General features: G+C 43.7%; 1 protein-coding gene across 1 annotated transcript in view; it reads left to right on the forward strand.

Annotated features, from left to right (window-relative positions):
* Positions 1-527: 527 nt before the first annotated feature.
* LOC120056249 (SH3-containing GRB2-like protein 3-interacting protein 1) overlaps positions 528-24,400 on the forward strand; it is a 46,710-nt gene continuing 22,837 nt past the window's right edge. The window contains exons 1-2 of the mRNA XM_039004499.1: positions 528-707; positions 1,887-2,112. Coding sequence (XP_038860427.1) covers positions 528-707; positions 1,887-2,112 — 406 coding nt within the window. The remainder of the gene's footprint in view (positions 708-1,886; positions 2,113-24,400) is intronic.

The raw sequence follows: 24,400 nt of genomic DNA on the forward strand, positions 1-24,400 counted from the left end.
GAGTGTGAGGAAAAAGCGAGACTGGGGAAAAGCAGGAGCTGAGAAACTGCTGGTAGGCTTGAAGAAACAAGACAAACTGGCACAGACAGACAGAAAACACAGGTATAAATACACAGGGGATAATGGGAAGATGGCCGACACCTGGAGGGGGTGGAGATAATCACAACAACAGGTGAAACAGATCAGGGTGTGACAGTACCCCCCCCCCCCCCCCCCTCCTCTAGGGGCGCCACCTGGTGACCTAGCTGGGCGCCTACCTGGTTGCCCGGGGTACCGGCGGTGGAAGTCGGCGATGAGGGCTGGGTCCAGGAGGTCTCTAGTAGGGACCCAGCACCTCTCCTCTGGGCCGTAACCCACCCAGTCCACCAGGTACTGGAAACCCCTGCCCCGTGGTCGAACACTCGGGAGGCGTCTCACCGTGTATGCCGGATGACCATCGCTTAACCCTAGATACATGGAAAGTGGGGTGAATATGGAGGTTACGGTGTAACAAAAGATGAACAGCAGTGGTGCTAATAACTCTAGAGATGGGGAACAGGCCAATGAACCGGGGGGAAAGTTTACGGGACTCCGCCCAGAGGGGCAGGTCCCAGGTGGAGCCATACCCTCTGCCCGAGCAGATAGTGTGGAGCAGGGGTTCGGTGGCGATCTGCTTGTCGCCTATACCTGGAAGTGGTCTTCAACAGAGCGGTCCGTCTCTCTTCCAGGTACGGCGACAGTGGCGGATGAACATCTGGGCAGAGGGATTGCTGACCACCTCTTCGGGGAAGAGCGGAGGCTGGTATCCGGGCACACTCAAAGGGCGAGAGACCCGTGGTAGAGCAAGGAAGGGTGTTGCAAGCGTACTCGACCCATACCAGTTGCTGACTCCAGGTGGTAGGGTTGGCGGAGACTAGGCAGCGAAGGGTTGCCTCCAAGTCCTGGTTGGCTCGCTCCGACTGGCCTTTGGACTAGGGGTGGAATCCGGAGGACAGACTGGCCGACGACCCAATGAGCTTGCAGAACGCCTTCCAGAACCGGGACGAGAACTGTGGAACCCCGGTCGGAGACCATGTTCACCGGGAGTCTGTGGATCATGAAGACGTGCTGCACCATAAGCTGGGCCGTCTCCTTGGCCGAGGGTAGTTTGGGAAGAGGAATGAAGTGGGCGGCTTTGGAAAATCGGTCGACCACAGGATGGCAGTGTTGCCCTCAGACGGGGGAAGACCCGTGACGAAATCTAGGGATATATGGGACCAGGGACGGTGACGGACAGGCAATGGTTGGAGAAGACCAGCCGGAACTTTCCGAGGAGTCTTGTTCTGGGCCCATGCCATGCAGACGGCGACAAACGCGGCGACATCCGGAACCATGGTAGGCCACCAGAAATGTTGTCGCACGATGGCCATTGTCTGACGAGAGCCTGGGTGACAGGCTAACCTGGAGGAATGGGCCCACTCCAGGACCGCAGAGCGGACAGCGTCAGGCATGAACAGACGGTTATCTGGGGCCCCCCCATGGTTCGGCTGGGACCGCTGCGCCTCCAGGACCTGTTTCCCTATACCCCAACTGAGTACCATCACCAGTCACGAGGTGGGAAGGATGGTCTCGGGCTCCAGGGTGGTAGCCGTGGGGTTATAGTGGCGAGACAGAGCATCCGGCTTGACGTTCTTGGACCCTGGCCGGTAGGAGAGGGAAAAGTTGAACCGGGTAAACAGTAGGGCCCATCTCGCTTGCCTGGAGTTGAGGCGCTTGGCAGTGCGGAGATACTCCAGGTTTTTGTGGTTGGTCCACACAATGAACGGATGTTCCGCCCCCTCAAGCCAGTGCCTCCATTCCTCCAGGGCTATCTTCACCGCGAGAAGCTCCCGATTCCCCACATCGTAATTCCTCTCTGTGGTGTTGAGGCGGTGGGAGAAGAAGGCGCAGGGATGCAGCTTAAGGTCCCAGGCAAAACATTGGGACAGAACCGGCCCCAATCCGACATCCGAAGCATCGGCCTCCTCCACGAACTGACGGGAAGGGTCCGGATGAACCAGGATCGGAGCCGTGGTGAAGCGGTGTTTAAGGTCCCAGAACGCCTGGTCAGCGCCGTGGACCACGTGAACGGAACCTTGGTAGAGATGAGGGCAGGCAGGGGGAGGCCTCCTAGAAGTCAAGTGTCCTTGAGCATTGCTTGTTTTATGTTAATGTTGCATTGATGGAGGTAATTGTACAATCGTTTACTTGATTCTGGGCAGCTTTTAGCAAAGTGTAGAAACGCATTCCTGACAATAAGTCTGTAGCCTATATTCCTTTCACACTCACGAATCTGGTGGTGTAGCTGCACTGTAGCAATACACTTCAGGTTGCTAGTGACCGAGAGGTCATGAGTTCAAATACCATTTAAGGTGAAGTGGTAACAGTAGAAGATTTTACAGTCATTTACATCGGAATACAGAAGCATACTCTTATTTCATAGAAATAACACATTTGGTATAGTTTTGGTATATATTTACTCTATTTTTACTGCAACTTTAGGAAAGTCCAGAAGTGTATTCTTGGCAATAAAACAGTAGCTTGTCACGCCCTGATCTGTTTCACCTGTCCTCGTTATTGTCTCCACCCCCTCCAGGTGTTGCTTGTTTTCCCCAGTTTATTTATCCCTGTGTTTCCTGTCTGGACCAGAGACCAAAGCTATGGAGGAATACATAGAGGAGTCTCTGGCCACTGGGGCCGTCCGTCCATCTGCATCTCCTGTCGGATTGGCCTCAATCAACGTCCAGGGTGCAGTTGCAATGGTTTCTTGGTTTTGCAAACTTCTACCGCTGTTTCATTTGGGACTACAGCACCCTGGCAGCCCCCCTCTCGGCACTCACCTCTCCCAAGGTACCGTTCAAATGGTCTCCAGCTGTCGACAAAGCCTTTGTGGACCTGAAGCATCGGTTCACAACAGCACCCATCCTCATCCATCTGGACCCCTCGCGTCAATTTGTGGTGGAAGTGGATGCTTTGGATGTTAGACTGGGGGCCATCCTGTCCCAGCGATCTGCCCAGGACCAGAAGCCTTGCTGCCACTGTGGATTGGGGTATTGAGAACCTGGTCCGCGAGGCACAATGCTCCCAACCTGGACCTGAAGGGGGCCCGGCAACCCGTCTGTTTGTCCCTAATCCAATCCGTTCCTGGAATGGGATCATTCCTTAAGGGTGACCTGTCATCCAGGGTCCCGTCGTACACTAGCCTGCCTTCGACAACGTTTCTGGTGGCCGACAATGGTCCCTAAAGTCTATGACTGCATCACCGCATGCACTGTGTGTGCTCAAAACAAGACTCCACGGCAAGCTCCTTCTGGCCTCCTGCAGCCACTACTGGTTCCTCATCGTCCCTGGTCTCATCTCTGGACTTGTCACTGGGCTCCCTCCGTCTGATGGTAACACTGTCATTCTGACGGTAGTCAACAGGATCTTCAAGGCCGCCCATTTCATCCCTCTCCCCAAACTACCTTCTGCCAAGGAGACGGCCCAGCTTATGGTGCAGCATGTCTTCCAGATCCATGGACTCCCGGTAGACATGGTCTCCGATCGGGGTTCTCGTCTCAGTTCTGGAAGGCATTCTGCACCCTTATTAGGTCATCGGTCAGCCTGTCATCTGGATTCCATCCCCAACGGTCAGTCGGAGCAAGCCAACCAAGACCTGGAGACCACCTTAAGGTGCCTGGTCTCAACCAACCCCACTACCTGGAGCCATCAACTGGTCTGGGTGGAGTATGCCCGGAACACTCTTCCCAGTTCTGCCATGGGACTCTCCCCTTTTGAGTGCTCCACTCTTCCCTGAACAAGAGCAGGAGGTCAGCGTACCCTCGGCCCAGATCTTTGTCCGACGCTGTCGACGTACCCGGACAATTGCCAGGGCGGCTATTCTCAAGACACCAGGTATTGTCGACAAGCGGACCGTCGCCGGACCCCAGCTCCCCGCTACCGTATTGTGCAGAGGGTATGGCTGGCCACACGGGACCTGCCCCTTCGGGTAAAGTCCCGCAAGCTGTCCCCACGTTTTATTGGTGCTTTTCCCATCTCCTGAGTTCCACTGCTGTCCGTCTCTTGTTACCCCGTACCCTCGTATTCACCCTACGTTCCATGTGTCTAGAACTAAACCCGTATCTCAGTTCTTTGTCTTCTGTCCCCAGGCCCATCCCCCCCCTCCCCGTGTCATTGATGGCCATATGGCATACACAGTGAGATGTCTCCTGGGTGTTCGCCCAGTACCTGGTTGACTGGGAGGGTTACGGCCTGGAGGAGAGGAGCTGGGTTCACGCTAGAGACATCCTGGATCCAGTCCTCATCGCCGACACCCAGGTATGCGCACAGATAGCACAACAGGTGGCACCTCGGGGGGGGGGGGGGGTACTGTCACGCCCTGCTCTGTTTCACCTGTCCTCGTTATTGTCTCCACCCCCTCTAGGTGTCGCTTGTCTTTCCCAGTGTATATATCCATGTGTTTCCTGTGTCTCTGTGCCAGTTCGTCTTGTATGTCCAAGTCTACCAGCGTGTTTTCCTGCTTTGCCTTTTCTCCTTTTTCTAGTCCTCCCGGTTTTGACCCTTGCCTTTTCTGGACTCTGTACCCGCCTGCCTGACTATTCTGCCTGCCCTGACCTCGAGCCTGCCTGCCACTCTGTACCTCCTGGACTCTGATCTGGTTATGACCTTTTGCCTGTCCACGACTATTCTCTTGCCTATTTCCTTAAGATTTATTAAACATCTGAAACTTCAACCGTCTGCATTTGGGTCTCGCCTAGTGTCATGATATAGCTAGCTGATCTTCATTATGTCAATAGGCCTGGTGGTGCAGCAAGAACTTCAGGTAGCTAGCAACCAAGAGGTTTTGAGTTCAAATCCCAAGTGCCTCCCCATGTTGTCACATTTATTTCACAAGAGATCGCGTTGTCACGTAGTTTCATGTTGTCACATTAATGTCACGTGTTCATATGTGAAATGTACAGTTGAAGTCGAAAGTTAACATACACCTTAGCCAAATATACACCTTCACCCACAATAAGTTGGGTGAATTTGGGCCCATTCCTCCTGACAGAGCTGGTGTAACTGAGTCAGGTTTGTAAGGCTTCCTTGCTCGCACATGCTTTCTCAGTTCTGCCCACAAAGTTTCTGTAGGATTGAGGTCAGGGCTTTGTGATGGCCACTCCAATACCTTGACTTTGTTGTCCTTAAGACATTTTGCCACAACTTTGGAAGTATGCTTGGGGTCATTGTCCATTTGGAAGACCCATTTGTGACCAAACTTTAACTTCCTGACTGACGTCTTGAGATGTTACTTCAATACACCCACAATTTTCCTTACGATGCCATCTATTTTGTGAAGTGCACCAGTCCCTCCTGCAGCAAATTACCCCCACAACATGATGCCGCCACCACCGTGCTTCACGGTTGGGATGGTGTTCTTCGGCTTGCAAGCCTCCCCCTATTTCCTCCAAACATAGCGATGGTCATTATGGCCATTATTTTTGTTTCATCAGACCAGAGGACATTTCTCAAATGTACGATCTTTGTCCCCATGTGCAGTTGCAAACTGTAGTCTGGATTTGTTATGGCGGTTTTGGAGCAGTGGCTTCCTTGCTGAGCGGCCTTTAAGGTTATGTTGATATAGGACTTGTTTTTACTGTGGATATAGAGTTTTGTACCCGTTTCCTCCAGCATCTTCACAAGGTCCTTTGCGGTTGTTCTTGGATTGATTTGCATCAAAGTACGTTCATCTCTAGCACACAAAACACGTCTCCTTTTTCTGAGGTCTTGGCTGATTTCTTTTGATTGTCCCATGATGTCAAGCAAAGAGGCACTGAGTTTGAAGGTAGGCCTTGAAATACATCCACATGTACACCTCCAATTGACTCAAATTATGTCAATTAGCCTATCAGATGCTTCTAAAGCCATGACATTTTCTGGAATTTTCCAAGCTGTTTAAAAGCAGTCAATTTAGTGTATTTAAACTTCTGACCCACTGGAATTGGGATATAGTGAAATAATCTGTAAACAAATGTTTGAAAAATTACTTGTGTCATGGACAAAGTAGATGTCCTAACCGACCAAGAAATTTGTGGAGTGGTTGAAAAACGAGTTTTAATGACTCCAACCTAAGTGTGTGTGTTATTTTCGATAAGGGAATGGTTATATTCATAGAATGCCTCTGAGCTAAACTGTCCCATGACAATTACCCCAATTCCAAATAAATACCCTTATCCCTTCCCACATACACATTTGAATCCTCCTTCTAACGTACCTAATTGACAAATCTCCCTCTTTATCTGACAAGCTGAGCTATGTGTGATGTCCTCCGTACCCTTCCCCGTATGTGGGTGTTTGTGTGCTGATGATTGTTGACAATGCGACTTTGGCATAAAGGATTGCCATTCTGTGATGCGAAAACAGAGCAATAAACATACTGATGTGAATAATAATACAGTAAATACCAAACATTTAAACAGACACACACTCATGAAGAAATCAAGACGTGTCCTTGGTAGGATTTCACATCTGCACAAAAAACTGAATATACTAGGTGCATGTAGAATTGTCCACATACTGTTGATAGGTATTTTAAGCATCCCTGTGTTATGTTGCTCTATTAGCATGTACAATAAAAAAAACATGCAATGAATGTGGAATTGTATGTATAGGCTACAATATATCTGCTAACAGTCCAAGCTAAAGAGCTAAGGCATCAGAGGACAGAACCCATGTGACAAAGCAGATGACTGCCAGAGTGCCGGGATTGGCTCAGCGCAGGTGTGACATCAGCAAGCAGCATACTCACTCCCTCCATTGCTCTCTATCTCTCTCAGTCTGCCTCTCTCGCTAGCTTTGTGTTTTTCTCCTTTGCCTTTCTAACTCAGCATCCACCTCTCGTTGATGGCGTGTGTCAGTGCTGTTGGGGCGACTGAGGCCTAACGCGCTGGGCCCTTCCCCCGATTCTCTACACCTTCCCTGGGCCTCTGTCTCTGCCTCTTCCGTCGGCCCGACAGCCTGCCTGGCTACCTCCCCCACCCCCCGTGTGCTGGTGTCTGGGCTCAAGGGGTGGAGGAGGAGGGAGCAACGACGTTCCGCTTCACTTGGGAGCCGTTCGGCAATTAGCAATGCCCTAGACCCGGCATCATTTAGCCACTTGGAATATCTCGGGTTTCTCCATCCGCCTGTCTGTCTCTCTATCCATCTGCTGGTCTCCCTCCATCCGTGGAGGGGGACAGAGGAATGAAAATCTGCAATCATGATGGAAGGTAATTATTTGTGCCCCCCCCCGCTCCTCCTTTTTATTCTCCATCTCCTCCCTCTCTTCTCCTACCTTTTTATGCCCTTCTGCAAGGCGGTATTTTGGGAGCTATTGCTTGGTAATAAGCTCTAGTGGGTATCTAACTATCTGGAGCATCTTTGTGTTTTGGTGCTTAGGCTACCGTATGTTTTTTTCTATCTGTAGTGTGACGTGGCTCTGTCAGATGCCTGTGTGTGTGTGTGGATTGATATGTAAGGGAGGGATAGTTGTTCACACCACAGCTATGTAGCACAATGAGGCAGACGTCCGGCTCGGCAGGGTTGTGTGTGTGTGTGTGTGTGTGTGTGTGTGTGCGTGCGTGCGTGCGTTTCTCTCTCTCGTGGTGGGTGTGTAATTAGTTAATAGACTTGTCTCAAGGTTATACCTACTGAGGTTGTGGCTGATACTATCTGTGCTAGAATTCGGTGAGCTCCAGTGTATTCTATTCAAGTCTTTTGTGTTGGCTGAAATGATGCCAGCTCATTTCAGAATGTGTTTGAATCAGTGGCCCATTCACTGATCACCTATCATATTAAGAGGACATTATCAAAACATTCTGTATGGTGCAAATTAAATAGTGTTTTCCTTGTGACATGAGTTGGTCTATTCTCTGGTTGTTATGTTTCTTTAAACATTATGTCAACACGGTAGGCGTTGTTAACAAAACACAAAAGCATACATGGTCTAACAATACTTGATTGCATATGTTTGTGTTGTCAAACAAATACTGTATTATACTGTATGTTGCTTAGGTTTGCTGAATGAATGGCTCACATTAGAAGTGTACAATGGTCTATTGATACAGATTATTTGGGAAGCTATCGACTGAATCATTTGTAGACGTGCATGCCAAGCTGGCAGCTCTTAGGCTCTAATACAATTGAGATGTTAGGCTTTCTCTCCATTGCTCATTGAGAGCCATGGTAGCGTGAGCCTCAGTGCCCATGTGAATAGCAAGGTGCTCTATGGGATTGAAAGGTCTTAGGTAACAGATAGGCACGCTGGCCAGAAATAGAGATGCTGTGAGATGCATTCTGAAGTAGAGAGAGAGAGAGAGAGAGAGAGGGTCTTGCCTAGGGTTTCTCTGAGGCCAGTTGACTGCTATTCAGTGCAGTGTTACTGTACAATGTTTTATTAAGTTGTCCATTAAAGAATCTTGAGTGGAGCGGGTAAGGGAAAACTGGGTGTGTCACAACAGTCTAAAGCAGCTTCATCCCCATGTGCCCTCACTTTTTTTCACTGGCCTTAAAAAACATTGGACTACTGTGATGATTATTATTTGACCATGCTGGTCATTTATGAACATCTTGGCCATGTTCTGTTATAATCTCCACCCGGCACAGCCAGAAGAGGACTGGCCACCCCTCATAGCCTGGTTCCTCTCTAGGTTTCTTCCTAGGTTTTGGCCTTTCTAGAGTTTTTCCTAGCCACCGTGCTTCTACACCTGCATTGCTTGCTGTTTGGGGTTTTAGGCTGGGTTTCTGTACAGCACTTTGAGATATCAGCTGATGTACGAAGGGCTATATAAATAAATTTGATTTGATTTGACATTGGTGAACGCAATGGTGTAGACGCCCAATTCGCCCCACGTGTCCAGCTCTTTCGTGTCAGTGCAAATGAAGGAAAAGAGACAAAGAGAGTAAGCCATGGTAGACTATTGAGACGCATCCCAGAAGTGTCCAAGGCCTGTCCAAGGCTGTTTATGTCTACTTACTGTGCTTGGCATAAACGAGGCCTACATCAAAACAGCTGAATAAAATGTACCTCATGATTCAGTAATACTGTAGTTAAATGATTCATTCCGTTTCCATGCTACTACAGTACTGTCTGCCTACAGGCCCTGTTAAGTCAAACTTGGTTACAGGCTTTTCAAACACAAACGCTTCGTCATCGGCTGCATTTGGATTCAATGCACTTAACAAAACTATATTTAGAAGGTAAAAAATAAATATATTAACATGTTACTGGGTGGGACATGTTTTTAACTTCTCCATGAGACCCAGTTACAGGTCACGATTCAAAATAATCCCTTATTAAAGTAACTGTCCAGTGTTTCCAGATTTCTATAAAATAAATGTATTAGGCATGTTAAAAAGCAGCTTTTCTGTGTTGGAATAGTTTGTGTGTACCCCAACAACAGAATGGTGTGGGTGTATACCGGTTATAAAAAGTATTCATGCAAGTAGACTGCTGATTGGCCAGCTCAGCCAATGAGCCAACATGACATGTTCTATGGGGAAATAGTAAGCATTTTTGAAAAGGTCTGTTTGAGATACAAGTCTGAGTTGTTTTTTTTGTGTGTTTTTTTTTTTCTACAATTTTGTGCTTTGGCAACAAATACGTGTATAGTCAACAACATTATTTGGGTATGAGTTGAAGATGTGTTTGGGTTTTATATAATTTCAGGAAGTAATTTTGAAAGTAGCGCTCACGAGCCAAAATGGGTTCCTGAAAATGGTGCTGATTGAAATCATCAAAGCCTTTTGAAGAGTTGATTATTTGAATCAGCTGTGTAGCGCTAGGGCAAAAACAGAAATGTGTACCCTTTTGGATCCCCAGGACCAGGATTGAGAACCAGTGGTGTAGAACATAATCCATTTCCAATGATATGTTATGTCCTGCAAATATATATATAAAAAAAATCCCCCTGCAATTCCAATTCGTACAATCTCGTTAACACAACTTTTACAGCATGGGCCCTAAATGAGAAATTCAGTATTTTCCTGGGACCCAAGCGCATGACAACATGCCTCCTTTGTTGGGGCGGGTCTCCATTTCTCAGGCAAAACATTTTTGTTGCCCCCTTCTTGATATCAGAAAGAAACATTTTAGTTTTATAGTTAATTTCATGAAATTCTACACATTTGTTACGACCGGCTCGATTCGGTCTTATGTAGCAAAATTTGAAATGGTGTTTTTACATTGGATAAAAGTAGAGAGTCAGAGATAGAAAATTGTATATCATACACTACAGTTGAGGAACAATGGGAAAGTAATTGGAAGTTGATAAACTTGTAACACCACTTTGGAGAAAATGGTCCTTGAATGTTTTGGTACACCTACTGGAGAACTCTTCTTTGTCTACACCCATTCAGCTTCGTTTACACCCTCTTAAGCCTTAGCCCCACCCATTTATTTAAGGAATCACATGTGAGGCCATGTGCTGATCAGTGAGTATGGTAGTGTACGAACAAAGATTTCAAGACTAAGTTTATACTACCTTTATCAACATGTCTGTATGCAGTTGTCGCAGTGACATCATGTACATTCTATTGTCATCCGACATTAAACTTGTCGTTATGAAAAGTATAAACACAAAAACGTCAGGCTTCATGACATCAGCAGCCTGGTGATCCAAAATAGCATTTTAACACCAATAAACCTGTCCCTTTAAAAATGTATTTACTATATGTCAATCTAGCAAACCAGGCAACTAAAAGCAACTTTCTAAACAATGATTTGTTTCGTTTCTAGCTTGTTAGCTAGCTAGCTAACTTTAAGTTAGCTGGCTAGCCAGTTCAAATAATGACCATGTCACATAGCTGACCACATCTTAACTTTAGCTAATTTGTGTTCAATATTACAGGAAAATAAGCTCACAACAAGATCCTTATTTACAAGTTAATGGCGAGCTAATTACAGAAAATATGGTTGCGAGTTTGACGTAATAAAAGCAGGGCATTCTACCGGAGAATTGTAGAACTTGGACAATATCTCGTTGGCCTAACGTTACATCCTAATCTGACTTTGGTGCCGGTCATGTTGTTCTTCACATTACCTTTCTGGGTTATGAATTTGAAACATGTTTTTGAGCACTTATTCATGAACGTGGCCGAAAATACATTTTAGGCCCAATCCGACATGACGCTAGTTCAGCATGACGGCAGACACCGTTTCTGGGTTACGAATTTGAAACCTATTTTTGAGCACTCTTTCATGAACATGGAGGATTTTTATTTTTTTAGGCCCTGTCGTAACCCAGAAATGTTTGTTTCTGGTATACACATACTATATCAAACAAAATCAAAGTTTATTTGTCACATGCACAGGATACAGAAGGTGTTCAACGGTACAGTGAAATGGTTACTTGCATAGTGGAGTCTTTTGTTTTCGACATGCAGCTTGCTAGCCAGCTTTAACTTGCAATGAAAATGACTTTCGGACAAAATTAGAAACGTATAATATCTGAAAATGTAGCTAGCAAGACTATCTTACCCACATACATGAATGAACGCTTCTCCCTCTTTGTCACGGATGCCACGGTTGCCTTTAGTTTGAAGATATAATCCGGAGACAGGTGTTTTATACAACAGCCTTCTCTTTTCAGCTCCCTAGTTTGTATATTTGCAAATCAATCTCAGTCCTCCAGGAAGTGGAGAGCATTAGCAGTTCTTCATGATATCTTTAAAAAAAAAGCTGTGTTAGAAAGGATCACCTATTGGGCAGCTCATGTTATAGACACAAGCGTGCTACATAGCAGACCAATCCAAACTCATCTCTCTGCATGTCCAGCCCATCCACTATCTCAGCCAATCATGGCTAGTGGCAAGGTTCCTGTCTTCCTGTGACATGCGACATATGCCTAGTTTCCTGAAACGAGTCACGTTTTGCCATGAGACTTAGAGAAAATGTTGAGGTTTTAACTTCTCACGAGTCACCATCCCGGATCCGGGAGCACCCTCAACAGTAAAAAAGCTGACTAGCATAGCGCCTCAAGTAAATACTAGCATCTAAATATCATTAAATCACAAGTCCAAGACACCAGATGAAAGATACACATCTTGTGAATCCAGCCATCATTTCTGATTTTTTAAATGTTTTACAGGGAAGACACAATGTATTTATTAGCTAACCACGATAGCAAAAGACACAACTTTTTTTTCCCACCATTTTTTTCCTGCATAGGTAGCTATCACAATTTCGACCAAATAAAGATATAAATAGTCACTAACCAAGAAACAACTTCATCAGATGACAGTCTGATAACATATTTATTGTATAGCATATGTTTTGTTAGAAAAATGTGCATATTTCAGGTATAAATCATAGTTTTACATTGCAGCCACCATCACAACTCTCACCAAAGCAACTAGAATAACTACAGAGACCAACGTGAATTACCTAAATACTCATCATAAAACATTTATGAAAAATACACAGCGTACAGCAAATGAAAGACAAAGATCTTGTGAATCCAGCCAATATTTCAGATTTTTTAAGTGTTTTACAGCGAAAACACAATATAGCATTATATTAGCTTACTACAATAGCCAACCACACAACAGCATTGATTCAAGCCAACAATAGCGATAACGAATAAACCAGCAAAAGATATTATTTTTTTCACTAACCTTCTCAAACTTCTTCAGATGACAGTCCTATAACATCATATTACACAATACATATAGAGTTTGTTCGAAAATGTGCATATTTAGCGGCACAAATCGTGGTTATACAATGAGAATAGTAGCCAAGCTGCCAACAAAATGTCGGGAGAAATCTTGGGAGAGGCACCTAATCTAATCAATAACTAATCATAAACTTGACTAAAAAATACAGGTTGGACAGCAAATGAAAGATACATTAGTTCTTAATGCAACCGCTGTGTTAGATTTTTAAAATTAACGTTACTACGACATACAGCGTGCGTTAAAGCGAGACCGCACCGAAATTAATGGCGGAATAGTAGGTCAACATTTTTCAACAGAACAACGAATTAACATCATAAATAGTTCTTACTTTTTGATGAGCTTCCATCAGAATCTTGGGCAAGTTGTCCTTTGTCCAGAAGAATCGTTGCTCGGTTGTAGATTGTCGCCTTCAACTTTGGAATTAGCAGTAAACATTAGCCATGTGGCGAAAACGTGCCCAACTCACTATAACTCAGCACTAAGAAAATTCCGAAAATCGCAATATACTGATATAAAATGATATAACTCGGTTTAAAATAACTACATTATGACGTTTTTAACACCTATATCGAATAAAATCAGAGCCGGATATATCTAAGGCCTATAACGAGAGCTTTCCAGAACGCCATCCTGAGGTCTGTCTTGCGTCATGGCGAATGTTGAAAAGAGTGTACCCCACGTACCAAGACCATTTATATGGCCTCAGATCTGCCTAGCAACTCCATTCCAATTCTCACTGCTTGTTGACATCTAGGGGAAGGCCTATGCAGTGCATGTCGACCAATAGAATACATGCAAATTAATAAACTGACCCTAGAACAGACTGCCTGATTTCAGATTTCTCACTTCCTGACAGGAAGTTTGCTCCAACTTGAGTTCTGTTTTACTCACAGATATAATTCAAACGGTTTTAGAAACTAGAGAGTGTTTTCCATCCAATAGTAATAATAATATGCATATTGTACGAGCAAGAATTGAGTACGAGGCAGTTTAATTTGGGAACGAATTTTTACAAAGTGAAAACAGCACCCCCTATTGAGAAAAGGTTATTTCCTGCAATTCTACGGATTATGCCATGAGGCAGAGAAATAGTTTTAGCGGTTTTACAGCTAATTTCCTGCAATTCTACCCAGAAATAGAACTAAAAGGTTCTGTACTGACTCTACTGAGAGAAAAAACACAGATACCTACTATTCCAGGCCTACATTTATCATTTACATTTTCATATATTACATTTACAGTCAGTAGCATCAATCAGTACATACACACAATATGATGTCTGAGTGAGAAATCAATGGGGGCCCCCTGGAGGTCAGGGCACCTGGGCACATGCCCTTCGTGCCCGGTCGGCATTAGGCCATGATAGCTGGCTAGACTAATTTACCTACCTTAAAATTGTTAGCTGACATGACTAATTAAGTGACTATCAGTGACTGACATACTGTAACAAGAGAGAAACTGCTGATGCACAACCACATTTCGAAACTGCAGCTTGTGTATTCTACAATTCCCAACAGTAAGTACACTATATACGCTACCATTCAAAAATTTGGGGTCACTAAGAAATGTCCTTGTTTTCCATGAAAACATACATGAAATGATTTGCAAAATTAATAGGAAATATAGTCAAGATGTTGACAAGGTTATAAATGATGATTTTTAATTGAAGTAATAATTGTGTCCTTCAAACTTTGCTTTCGTCAAAGAATCCTCCATTTGCAGCAATTACAGCCCTGCAGACCTTTGGCATTCTAGTTGTCAATTTGTTGAGGTAATCTGAAGAGATACCACCCCATGCTTCCTGAAGCACCTCCCACAAGTTGGATTGGCTTGATGGGCACTTCTTACGTACCATACGGTCAAGCTGCTCCCACAACAGCTCAATAGATTTGAGATCCGGTGACTGTGCTGGCCAGAATATTAGCTGACTGCTTCTTCCCTAAATAGTTATTGCATAGTTTAGAGCTGTGCTTTGGGTCATTGTCCTGTTGTAGGAGGAAATTGGCTCCAATTAAGCACCGTCCACAGGGTATGGCATGGCATTGCAAAATGGAGTGATAGCCTTCCTTCTTCAAGAACCCTTTTACCCTATACAAATCTCCCACTTTACCACCAGCAAAGCACCCCCAGACCATCACATTGCCTCCACCATGCTTGACAGAAGGCGTCAAGCACTCCTCCAGCATCTGTTCAATTTTCTGCGTCTCGCGAATGTTCTTCTTCGTGATCCGAACACCTTAAAAGTAGATTTGTCTGTCCATAACACTTTTTTCCAATCTTCCTCTATCCAGTGTCTGTGTTCTTTTGCCCATCTTAATCTCTTCTTTTTATTGGCCAGTCTGAGATATGGCTTTTTCTTTGCAACTCTGCCTAAAAGGCCAGCATCCCAGAGTCGCCTCTTCACTGTGGACGTTGAGACTGGTGTTTTGCGGGTACTATTTAATGAAGCTGCCAGTTGAGGACTTGTGAGGCGTCTGTTTCTCAAACTAGACACTCTAATGCACTTGTCATCTTGCTCAGTTGTGCACCGGGGCCTCCCACTCCTCTTGCTATTTTGGTTAGAGCCAGTTGTCGCTGTTCTGTGAAGGGAGTAGTACACAGCGTTGTACGAGATCTTCAGTTTCTTGGCAATTTCTCGCATGGAATAGCCTTCATTTCTCAGAACAAGAATACACTGACGAGTTTCAGAAGAAAGTCTTTGTTTCTGGCCATTTTGAGCCTGTAATCAGACCCACAAATGCTGATGCTCCACATACTCAACTAGTCTAAAAAGGCCAGTTTTATTGCTTCTTTAATCAGGACAACAGTTTTCAGCTGTGCTAATGTAACAGTATAACTTTCGTCCGTCCCCTCGCACCGGGCTCGAACCAGGGACCCTCTGCACACATCAACTGACACCCACGAAGCATCGTTACCCATCACGCCACAAAAGCCGCGGCCCTTGCAGAGCAAGGGGAACAACTACTTCAGGTCTCAGAGCGAGTGACGTCACCGATTGAAACGTTATTAGTGCGCACCACTGCTAACTAGCTAGCCATTTCACATCGCTTACTCTAACATAATTGCAAAATGTTTTTTATGATCAATTAGCCTTTTAAAATGATGAACTTGGATTAGCTAACACAACGTGCCATTGGAACACAGGAATGATGGTTGCTGATAATGGGCCTCTGTACACCAATGTAGATATTCCATTAAAAATCTGCCGTTTCCAGCTACAATAGTCATTTACAACAATTAACAATGTCTACACTGTATTTCTGATCAATTTTATGTTATTTTAATGGACAAAAAATGTGCTTTTCTTTCAAAAACAAGGATATTTCTAAGTGACACCAAACTTTTGAACGGTAGTGTATACAAAAGTATGTGGACACCCCTTAAAATGTGTGGATTCGGCTATTTCAGCCACACACTGTGTTGACATGTGTATAAAATTGAGCACACAGCCATGCAATCTCCATAGTCAAACACTGGCAGTAGAATGGCCTTAATGAAGAGCTCAGTGACTTTCAACAGGGCACTGTCATTGGATGCCACCTTTCCAACAAGTCAGTTCGTCAAATTTCTGCCTTGCTAGACTGCCTCGGTCAACAGTAAGTGCTGATATTGTGAAGTGGAAAGGAGCAACAACGGCCACACAAGCTCACAGAATGGGACCGCTGAAGCGTGTAGCTTCTGTCCTCGGTTGCCACAGTCACTACCGAGTTCCAAACTGCCTCTGGAAGCAACGTCAGCACAAGAACTGTTAGTCGGGAGCTTCATGAAATGGGTTTCCTTGGCCGAGCAGCCGAGCAGCCGCGCATAAGCCTAAGATCACCATACACAATGCCAAGCCTCGGCTGGAGTGGTGTAAAGCTCATCGCCATTGAACTCTGGAGCGGTCTGACGAATCTGACGAATCTGGGTTTGGCAGATGCCAGGAGAACGCTACCTGCGCGAATGCATAGTGCCAACTGTAGAGTTTGGTGGAGGAGAAATAATGGTCTGGGGCTGTTTTTCATGGTTCGGGCTAGGCCCCTTAGTTCCAGTAAAGGGAAATCTTAATGCTACAGCATACAATGACATTCTAGACGATTCTGTTCTTCGTGGAAACAGTTTGGGGAAGGCCCTTTCCTGTTTCAGCATGACAATGCACCAGTGCATAAACGGAAGTTCATACGGAAATGGTTTATCGAGATCGGTGTGGAATAACTTGACTGGCCTGCACAGAGCCCTGACCTCAACCCAGTGAACACCTTTGGGATGATTTGGAACACTGACTGCGAGCCCAGGCCTAATCGCCCAACATCAGTGCCCGACCTCTAATGCTCTTCTGGCTGAATTGAAGCAAGTCCCTGCAGAAATGTTCCAACATCTTGTGGAATGCCTTCCTATATCAGCAAAGGGGGGACCAACTCCATATTAATGTCCATGATTTTGGGAATGAGCACTTTTGGTCATGTACTGTATATGTTTTTACTCCCACCATTAACATGTCCGTGACCTATACTGTAAGAAAGGCTGCTTTAACAGAATATAAACTTTTAAAAATGCGATTTTCACTGGACAGTTAGTTTAAAGTGTCTGTACAGAACTTTTTTTTCTGGGGGTGCCCTTGAGCCACAAACGGTACTCTAAATGGACAGAACTATTGTAAAAAAATATATAAATCTGCACCCACACCCTATGTGTCCCCAGTACTACGTTTTTCCACCTGTGCTGCAAAGTCACCTTAAACTGTACCAACATGGGATCCCTCCAGGGGACATAGGCCCTGAGCTCTTCGCTGTGCCCACACATTAAACTGTGTCAGGGTGTTGGTTTTTCCAGTTGCCCTGATTACAACACTGTATGATGCCAACTACCAACCCTGGAGGGGGCTTGGCCTCAGTTTTGGCACAGCCAAAACTGGAACTAAGGGGCCTAGCCCGGACCATGAAAAAGCTAGATTTCTCACAGGCTCAATGGGGTGTATAGATTGATCCCTACTGCCATTTCTTCCATTTCCGTATTGTCTTTGGTTGTACAAATGTGGTGATTGTGTTCCTGTCTTGCAGTTCCTAGTGAAAGTCTGCACACGCTCTTCACATTTTGCTGCCTTCAAATTAAATAGGAAAAAACCATACTGTACATTTGGATTTTTCTCCTACCGATCTACACATCCTACTCCACATTTGAAAGAAAAATTATAGAAAGTGTAACAAAAATAAATAAAAATGAAGATGTCTTGATGGCGTATGTTTTCACACCCCAGAGTTAATACTTGGTGGAAGCACATTTGGCAGCCATTGCAGTTGCTAATCACATATAAGTGATTGGTAGAATATTAACTTTGCACAACTAGGAAACATTTATCCATTGTTTTGTCATAATCAAATCAAACTTAATTTGTCACATGTGCTGTGAATGGCTTACTTACAAACCCTTAACCAACAATGCAGTTCTAGAAAGAGTTAAGAAAATATTTACCAAATAAACTAAAGCAAAAGTTTATAAAAAGTAACTCAATAAAATAACAATAACGAGGCTATATACAGGGGGTACCGGTACCAAGTCAATGTGCAGGGGTACAGGTTAGTCGAGGTAATTTGAACATGTAGGTAGGGGTAAAGTGACTTTGCATAGATAATAAACAGCGAGTAGCAGCAGTGTAAAAACAAATGGGGGGGGTGTCAATGTAAATAGTCCGGTGGCCATTTGAGTAATTGTTCAGCAGTCTCATGGCTTGGGGGTAGAAGCTGTCAAGGAGCCTTTTGGTCCTAGACTTGGCGTTATGGTACTGCTTTTTGAGGATCTGGGGACCCATGCCAAATCTTTTCAGTCTCCTGAGGGGGCATAGGTATAGTCGTGCCCTCTTCACGACTGTCTTGGTGTGTTTGGACCATGATCGTTTGTTGGTTATGTGGACACCAAGGAACTTAACTCTCGATCCACTCTGCTACAGCCCCATCAATGTCAATGTGGGCCTGTTCGGCCCACCTTTTCCTGTTGTCCACGATCAGCTCTTTTGTCTTGCTCACACATTTGGGAGATGTTGTCCTGGCACCACAGGTCTCTGACCAACTCCCTATAGGCCATCTCATCGTTGTCGGTAATCAAGCCTACCACTGTTGTGTCATCAGCAAACTTCTTGGTGCACCAATCCCTTTAGCGGGATCATTTTCGTCAACATCCTGTGAATTGCAGAGCGCCAAATTCAAATTAAATTACAAAAAATATTTAATTTTCATGAAATCACAAGTGCAATATACCAAAACACAGCTTAGCTTGTTGTTAATCCACCTGGCGTGTCAGATTTCAAAAAAGCTTTACGGCAAAAGCAAACCATGCGATTAGGTGAGGACAGCTCTCAGTAAACAAAACATTACAAACAGCTAGCAGCAAAGTAGATTTGTCACGAAAGTCAGTAAAGCAATACAATTAATCGCTTACCTTTGATGATCTTCGTATGTTTGCACTCACGAGACTCCCAGTTACACAATAAATGTTTGTTTTGTTCGATAAAGATTATTTTTATATCCAAAAACCTCCATTTGGTTGGCGCGTTTTGAGTAATCCACATTCCATTCCTACGCTTACCACCCGGGGTGGTCCGTCACGAAGTCCAGGATCCAGTTGCAGAGGGAGGTGTTTAGTCCCAGGGTCCTTAGCCTAGTGATTTTTTTATTTTTTATTTTTTCTTAGGGGTGGATTTGCATAATATTGTGGGAAGATTGTTGTAATTGTCTGCATCATTTCCAATCCCCCATATCATTTTTGGTAAATATATATATATATATACATACACGTACATACCCATGCATATGCATACATAAACATTCATACATATACACATATACACATACCTATATAGATATACATACTTTTCTGGAATATACCTTTATTATTCCCCGCAAACCCTACCACCCTTCCCCCAATTGGAGTAAACCAATAAACACTTAGGCTTCTACCTTAAGTTTATACATCTTATACACATTTTACAGACACAATCTATTTTACAATAGATATATTTTGTTTGTTTTTAGTCCTTCCTCTATTTCTGATGTCCATCCAGTTTGATTTCTATTTGTAACTGCTATTTCACAAAATTTCGGAACCTATTTACATTTTACAAACCCCGTATGTTTTACATTGGTTATCTTGTTATTAGTCCCACTCTTCAGCTCAATTCAACCCCTCCCATCTATCTCTTAACACCATCCATTTTAGATTTCTATTTGCCATATATTTTTCAACTGTGCTGTGATGCTTCACAAAAGTACTGAACCATTCTATTCTCATAGCTTCTACAGATTGTAAATTAAAGATAAACATTTTTGCTAAAATAATTATTATATTATTGATTGATTGACAATGGCTTTTCAAATCACCCAGTATTGCTATCTGTAGCGTTAGTTCTAGGCAAATGTTGCAATTCTTCAGCCATTCCTGGACCTTTGACCAAAAATGAGCTACATATGGACAATACCAAAATAAATGATCTAATGTCTCTGCCTCCTCACAGCAAAATCTGCAGAGCTGGGAAGATTATATCCCCCATATATATAACATTCTATTGGTTGCAAGAATTTTGTATAGTAATTTAAATAGAAACATTTGAAGTTTTGAATCCGGTGTTTTGCGTGTCAAATAATAAACCATGTGCCATGGAATGGGTACATCGAAAATCTCTTCCCAACTATTTTGCAATTTATATGGCACAGCCGTCAATTTTTTTGGTTCTTAAATGAAATTGGTATATGTTTTTATGTATCACACTTTTCGTTAACCATTTATGTTCTTTAATGCAGGGCCGACAGACACGTTCCTTACTTTTATCCCCTTCTACTTGCCTCTTCCAATTTTGTGGTAATGCTGCAATTAGTTGGTTGTAAGTTTGGGAAGAGCAGACATTTCCATATGTCTGTGTTAGCTGCATGTGTGATATAACTCCACCAGTCGTATTTATGATATCATTCACTAAAATTATACTTTTTTTTTTTTTTTTTTTTTTTTTAAATTTCATCAAAATACGTTTTTTTTAAAATCAATTAGTGTTTTTGAATTTAACCACAATGTTTGTTGTATTATTTGTTCTGTCTTTTCAGGTGGATTAAACTGAAATTGCAACCAACTTTCTATGGCTTGTTTAAAAAATAATGATATTTTGGAGATTATTTCCTTTTCAAACCGAAAGTGAGCAGGTGTAATCTGAATAAAGGGAAAAAGGCCATTCTTGAACATCGGGAAGACATTCCTACCAATTTACTAGAGAACCAGTTTGGATTTAAGTATAACTTTTGTATGACTGATGCCTTTAGTGAGAGGTCTAATGCTTTAATATTTAATCATTTCTGCCCTCCGAATTTTAAAACTTTCTGAGATGTAGATATTATTTACTATTTTACACCTAGGGTTGCTATACATAACATTAACCCATTTTATAAGAGATTCCCCAATGTAAATATTCTAGGCATTTATATATAAACTCCAGTCGTACTTCATCCGAAGCCTTTTCAAAATCAGCTTTGAAAACCAGGTCGTTGTCCCCGATATTTCATAGTATTCTATTGTTTCCAGTTCTTGTCTTATATTATCTCCAATGTATCGTCCAAGTAATAATGATATCAGACCTTCTTGTTGCGTGTCCGATAATCTACCATTTATATAGGAGTGGCTAAAACAAGCTAATAATGGTCCTGTTTGGTATACTTCCACTGGTATGCCGTCCATTCGGGCTATTCGTTGCTAATTCAGTACGCCACAGGATGTTTTTGTGCTGGTCGAGGGCAGTCAGGTCTGGAGTGAACCAAGGGCTATATCTGTTCTTAGTTCTACATTTTTTGAATGGGGCATGCTTATTTAAGATGGTGAGGAAAGCACATTTAAAGAAAAACCAGGCGTCCTCTACTGACGGAATGAGGTCAATATCCTTCCAGGATACCCGGGCCAGGTTGATTAGAAAGGCCTGCTCGCTGAAGTGTTTTAGGGAGCGTTTGACAGTGATTAGGGGTGGTCGTTTGACCGCGGACCCATTACGGATGCAGGCAATGAGGCAGTGATCGCTGAGATCCTGGTTGAAGACAGCAGAGGTGTATTTAGAGGGCAGGTTGGTCAGGATGATATCTATGAGGGTGCCCGTGTTTACGGATTTAGGTTTGTACCTGGTAGGTTCCATGATAATCAATGTGGATGTTTCCTGTAATCCATGGTTTCTGGTTGGGAAATGTACGTACGGTCACTGTGGGGACGACGTCATCGATTCACTTATTGATGATGCCGATGACTGAGGTGGTATACTCCTCAATGCCATTGGATGAATCCCGGAACATATTTCAGTCTGTGCTAGCAAAACTGTCCTGTAGCGTAGCATCCGCATCATCTGACCACTTCCGTATTGAGTGAGTCACTGGTACTTCCTGCTTTAGTTTTTGCTTGTAAAAAGGAATTAGGAGGATATAATTATGTTCAGATTTTCCAAATGGAGGGCGAGGGAGAGCTTTGTATGCGTCTCTGTGTGTGGAGTAAAGGTGGTGTAGAGTTTTTTCCCCTCTAGTTGCACATATGACATGCTAGTTGAAATGAGGTAAAACTGATTTAAGTTTGCCTGCATTAAAGTCCCCAGCCACAAGTAGCGTCGCTTCTGGATAAGCATTTTCTTGTTTGCTTATGGCCTTATACAGTTGGTTGAGTGACGTCTTAGTGCCAGCATCGGTTTGTGGTGGTAAATAGACAGCTACGAATAATATAGATGAGAACTCTCTTGGTAGATAGCGAGGTCTACAGCTTATCATAAGGTACTCTACCTCAGGCGAACAATACGTCAAAACTTCTTTAATATTAGACATCGCGCACCAGCTGTTATTGACAAATAGACACACACCCCCCCCCCCGCCCCTCGTCTTACCAGACATAGCTTCTCTGTCCTGCCGATGTATGGAAAATCCCGCCAGCTCTATATTATCTATGTCGTCGTTCAGCCATGACTCAGTGAAACATAAGATATTACATTTTTTAATGTCCTGTTGGTAGGATAGTCTTGATTGTATATCATCCATTTTGTTTTCCAATGATTGCAATTCGCCTACGAATTCTTAGAAGGCAGCCAGACCTCCGCCCCCATTTTCTCCATCTTTTCTTCATGCAAATGACCAAAAGGATTTGGGTCCGTTCCCGAGAAAGCAGTATATCCTTTGCGTCGGACTCGTTAAAGAAAAAATCTTTGTCCAGTTCGAGGTGAGGAATCGCTGTTCTGATGTCCGGAAGTTATTTTTGGTCATAAGAGACGGCAGCAGCAACACTATGTACAAAATAAGTTGTGAAAAAAAATACAAAATAGCATAGTTGGTTAGGAGCCCGTAAAATGGTAGCCACCCTTTCCGGCAACATTCTAAATTGCCCAAACTAAGTAAATTTGGTCAGAATAAAAAAAAAAATATGAAAGGAGCAAAGCCCTGGTAAAAAGTTAGAGGAAATCCCACCTCAGTCTTCTGAAAACCTATCCCTGGGATAAATTACACAAATGTTAATGCCAAAGACACACCAGAAAGGCTTTCCAATAGATGTTGAGTGTTTCTGAAGGGTCCAGTCTCAGTCCTGACTTAAATATGCTTGAGAATTGATGCTGTCCATCAATGTTTCAATGTTTCAAAACCAAATTTACCGAGCTTGAGCATTTTTGCCAAAAAAATAAAATAAATTAACGCACCAGGCAACGATTTCAAAGATTTTACTGAGTTACAGTTCATATAAGGACATCAGTGAATTGAAATAAATTAAATAAGCCCTTATCTATGGATTTCACATGACTGGGAATTCAGATATGCGTCTGTTGGACAGATACCTTAAAAGGTAGGGACGTAGATCAGAAAACTAGTCAGTATCTGGTGTGACCACAATTTGCGTCATGCAGCGCGGCACATCTCCTTCGCTTAGAGTTGATCAGGCTGTTGATTGTGAAGTGTTGTCCCACTCCTCTTCAATGGCTGTGCGAAGTTGCTGGATATTGGCGCGAACTGGAACACGCTGTCGTACACGTCGATCCAGAGCATCCCAAACATGCTCAATGGGTGACATGCCTGGTGACTATGTTGGCCATGTAAGAAGTGGGACATTTTCAGCTTACAGGAATTGTGTACAGATCCTTGCAACATGGGGCCATGCATTATCATGCTGAAACATGAGGTGATGGCGGCGGATGAATGGCACGACAATGGGCCTCAGGATCCCGTCACGGTATCTCTGTGCCTTTCGAATTGCCATCAATAAAATGCAATTGTTTTCGCTGTCCGTAGCTTATGCCTGCTCATACCATAACCCCACCGCCACCATGGGACACTCTGTTCACAACGTTGACATCAGCAAACCGTTCGCCCACACAATGCCATCTACTACTTTTCAATGTCCATTGAAGTCCAGTGTCGGTCGGTGCTAAGTGGGGGAGGATGCTTATTACAGTAAATGGAAAGAGAGGGGGCTCATGGGTAGGTGTTCCTAAGAGCTGGGAGAGGGGATATTAACTGAAGAGAGAGAGAGGCAGAGGGAGAGTGAGAGGGAGGGGTTGCCCAGACTATTATGTTTTCCATTGTAGCCAATTCAATTGCAGTAATTCCGTTACTGATTCTTTAGCAATTACGCCAGTTGGTAACGAAATTACGAGTTTTAATCACTTAATAATTCATGCAAAAATAGATCACTACAACTAATTGGTAAGTCTATCATTACTTGTTACTTCTGTGAACTTTCATTATCC

The sequence above is a fragment of the Salvelinus namaycush genome, chromosome 11 (assembly GCF_016432855.1).
Source record: "Salvelinus namaycush isolate Seneca chromosome 11, SaNama_1.0, whole genome shotgun sequence".
Taxonomy (NCBI): domain Eukaryota; kingdom Metazoa; phylum Chordata; class Actinopteri; order Salmoniformes; family Salmonidae; genus Salvelinus; species Salvelinus namaycush.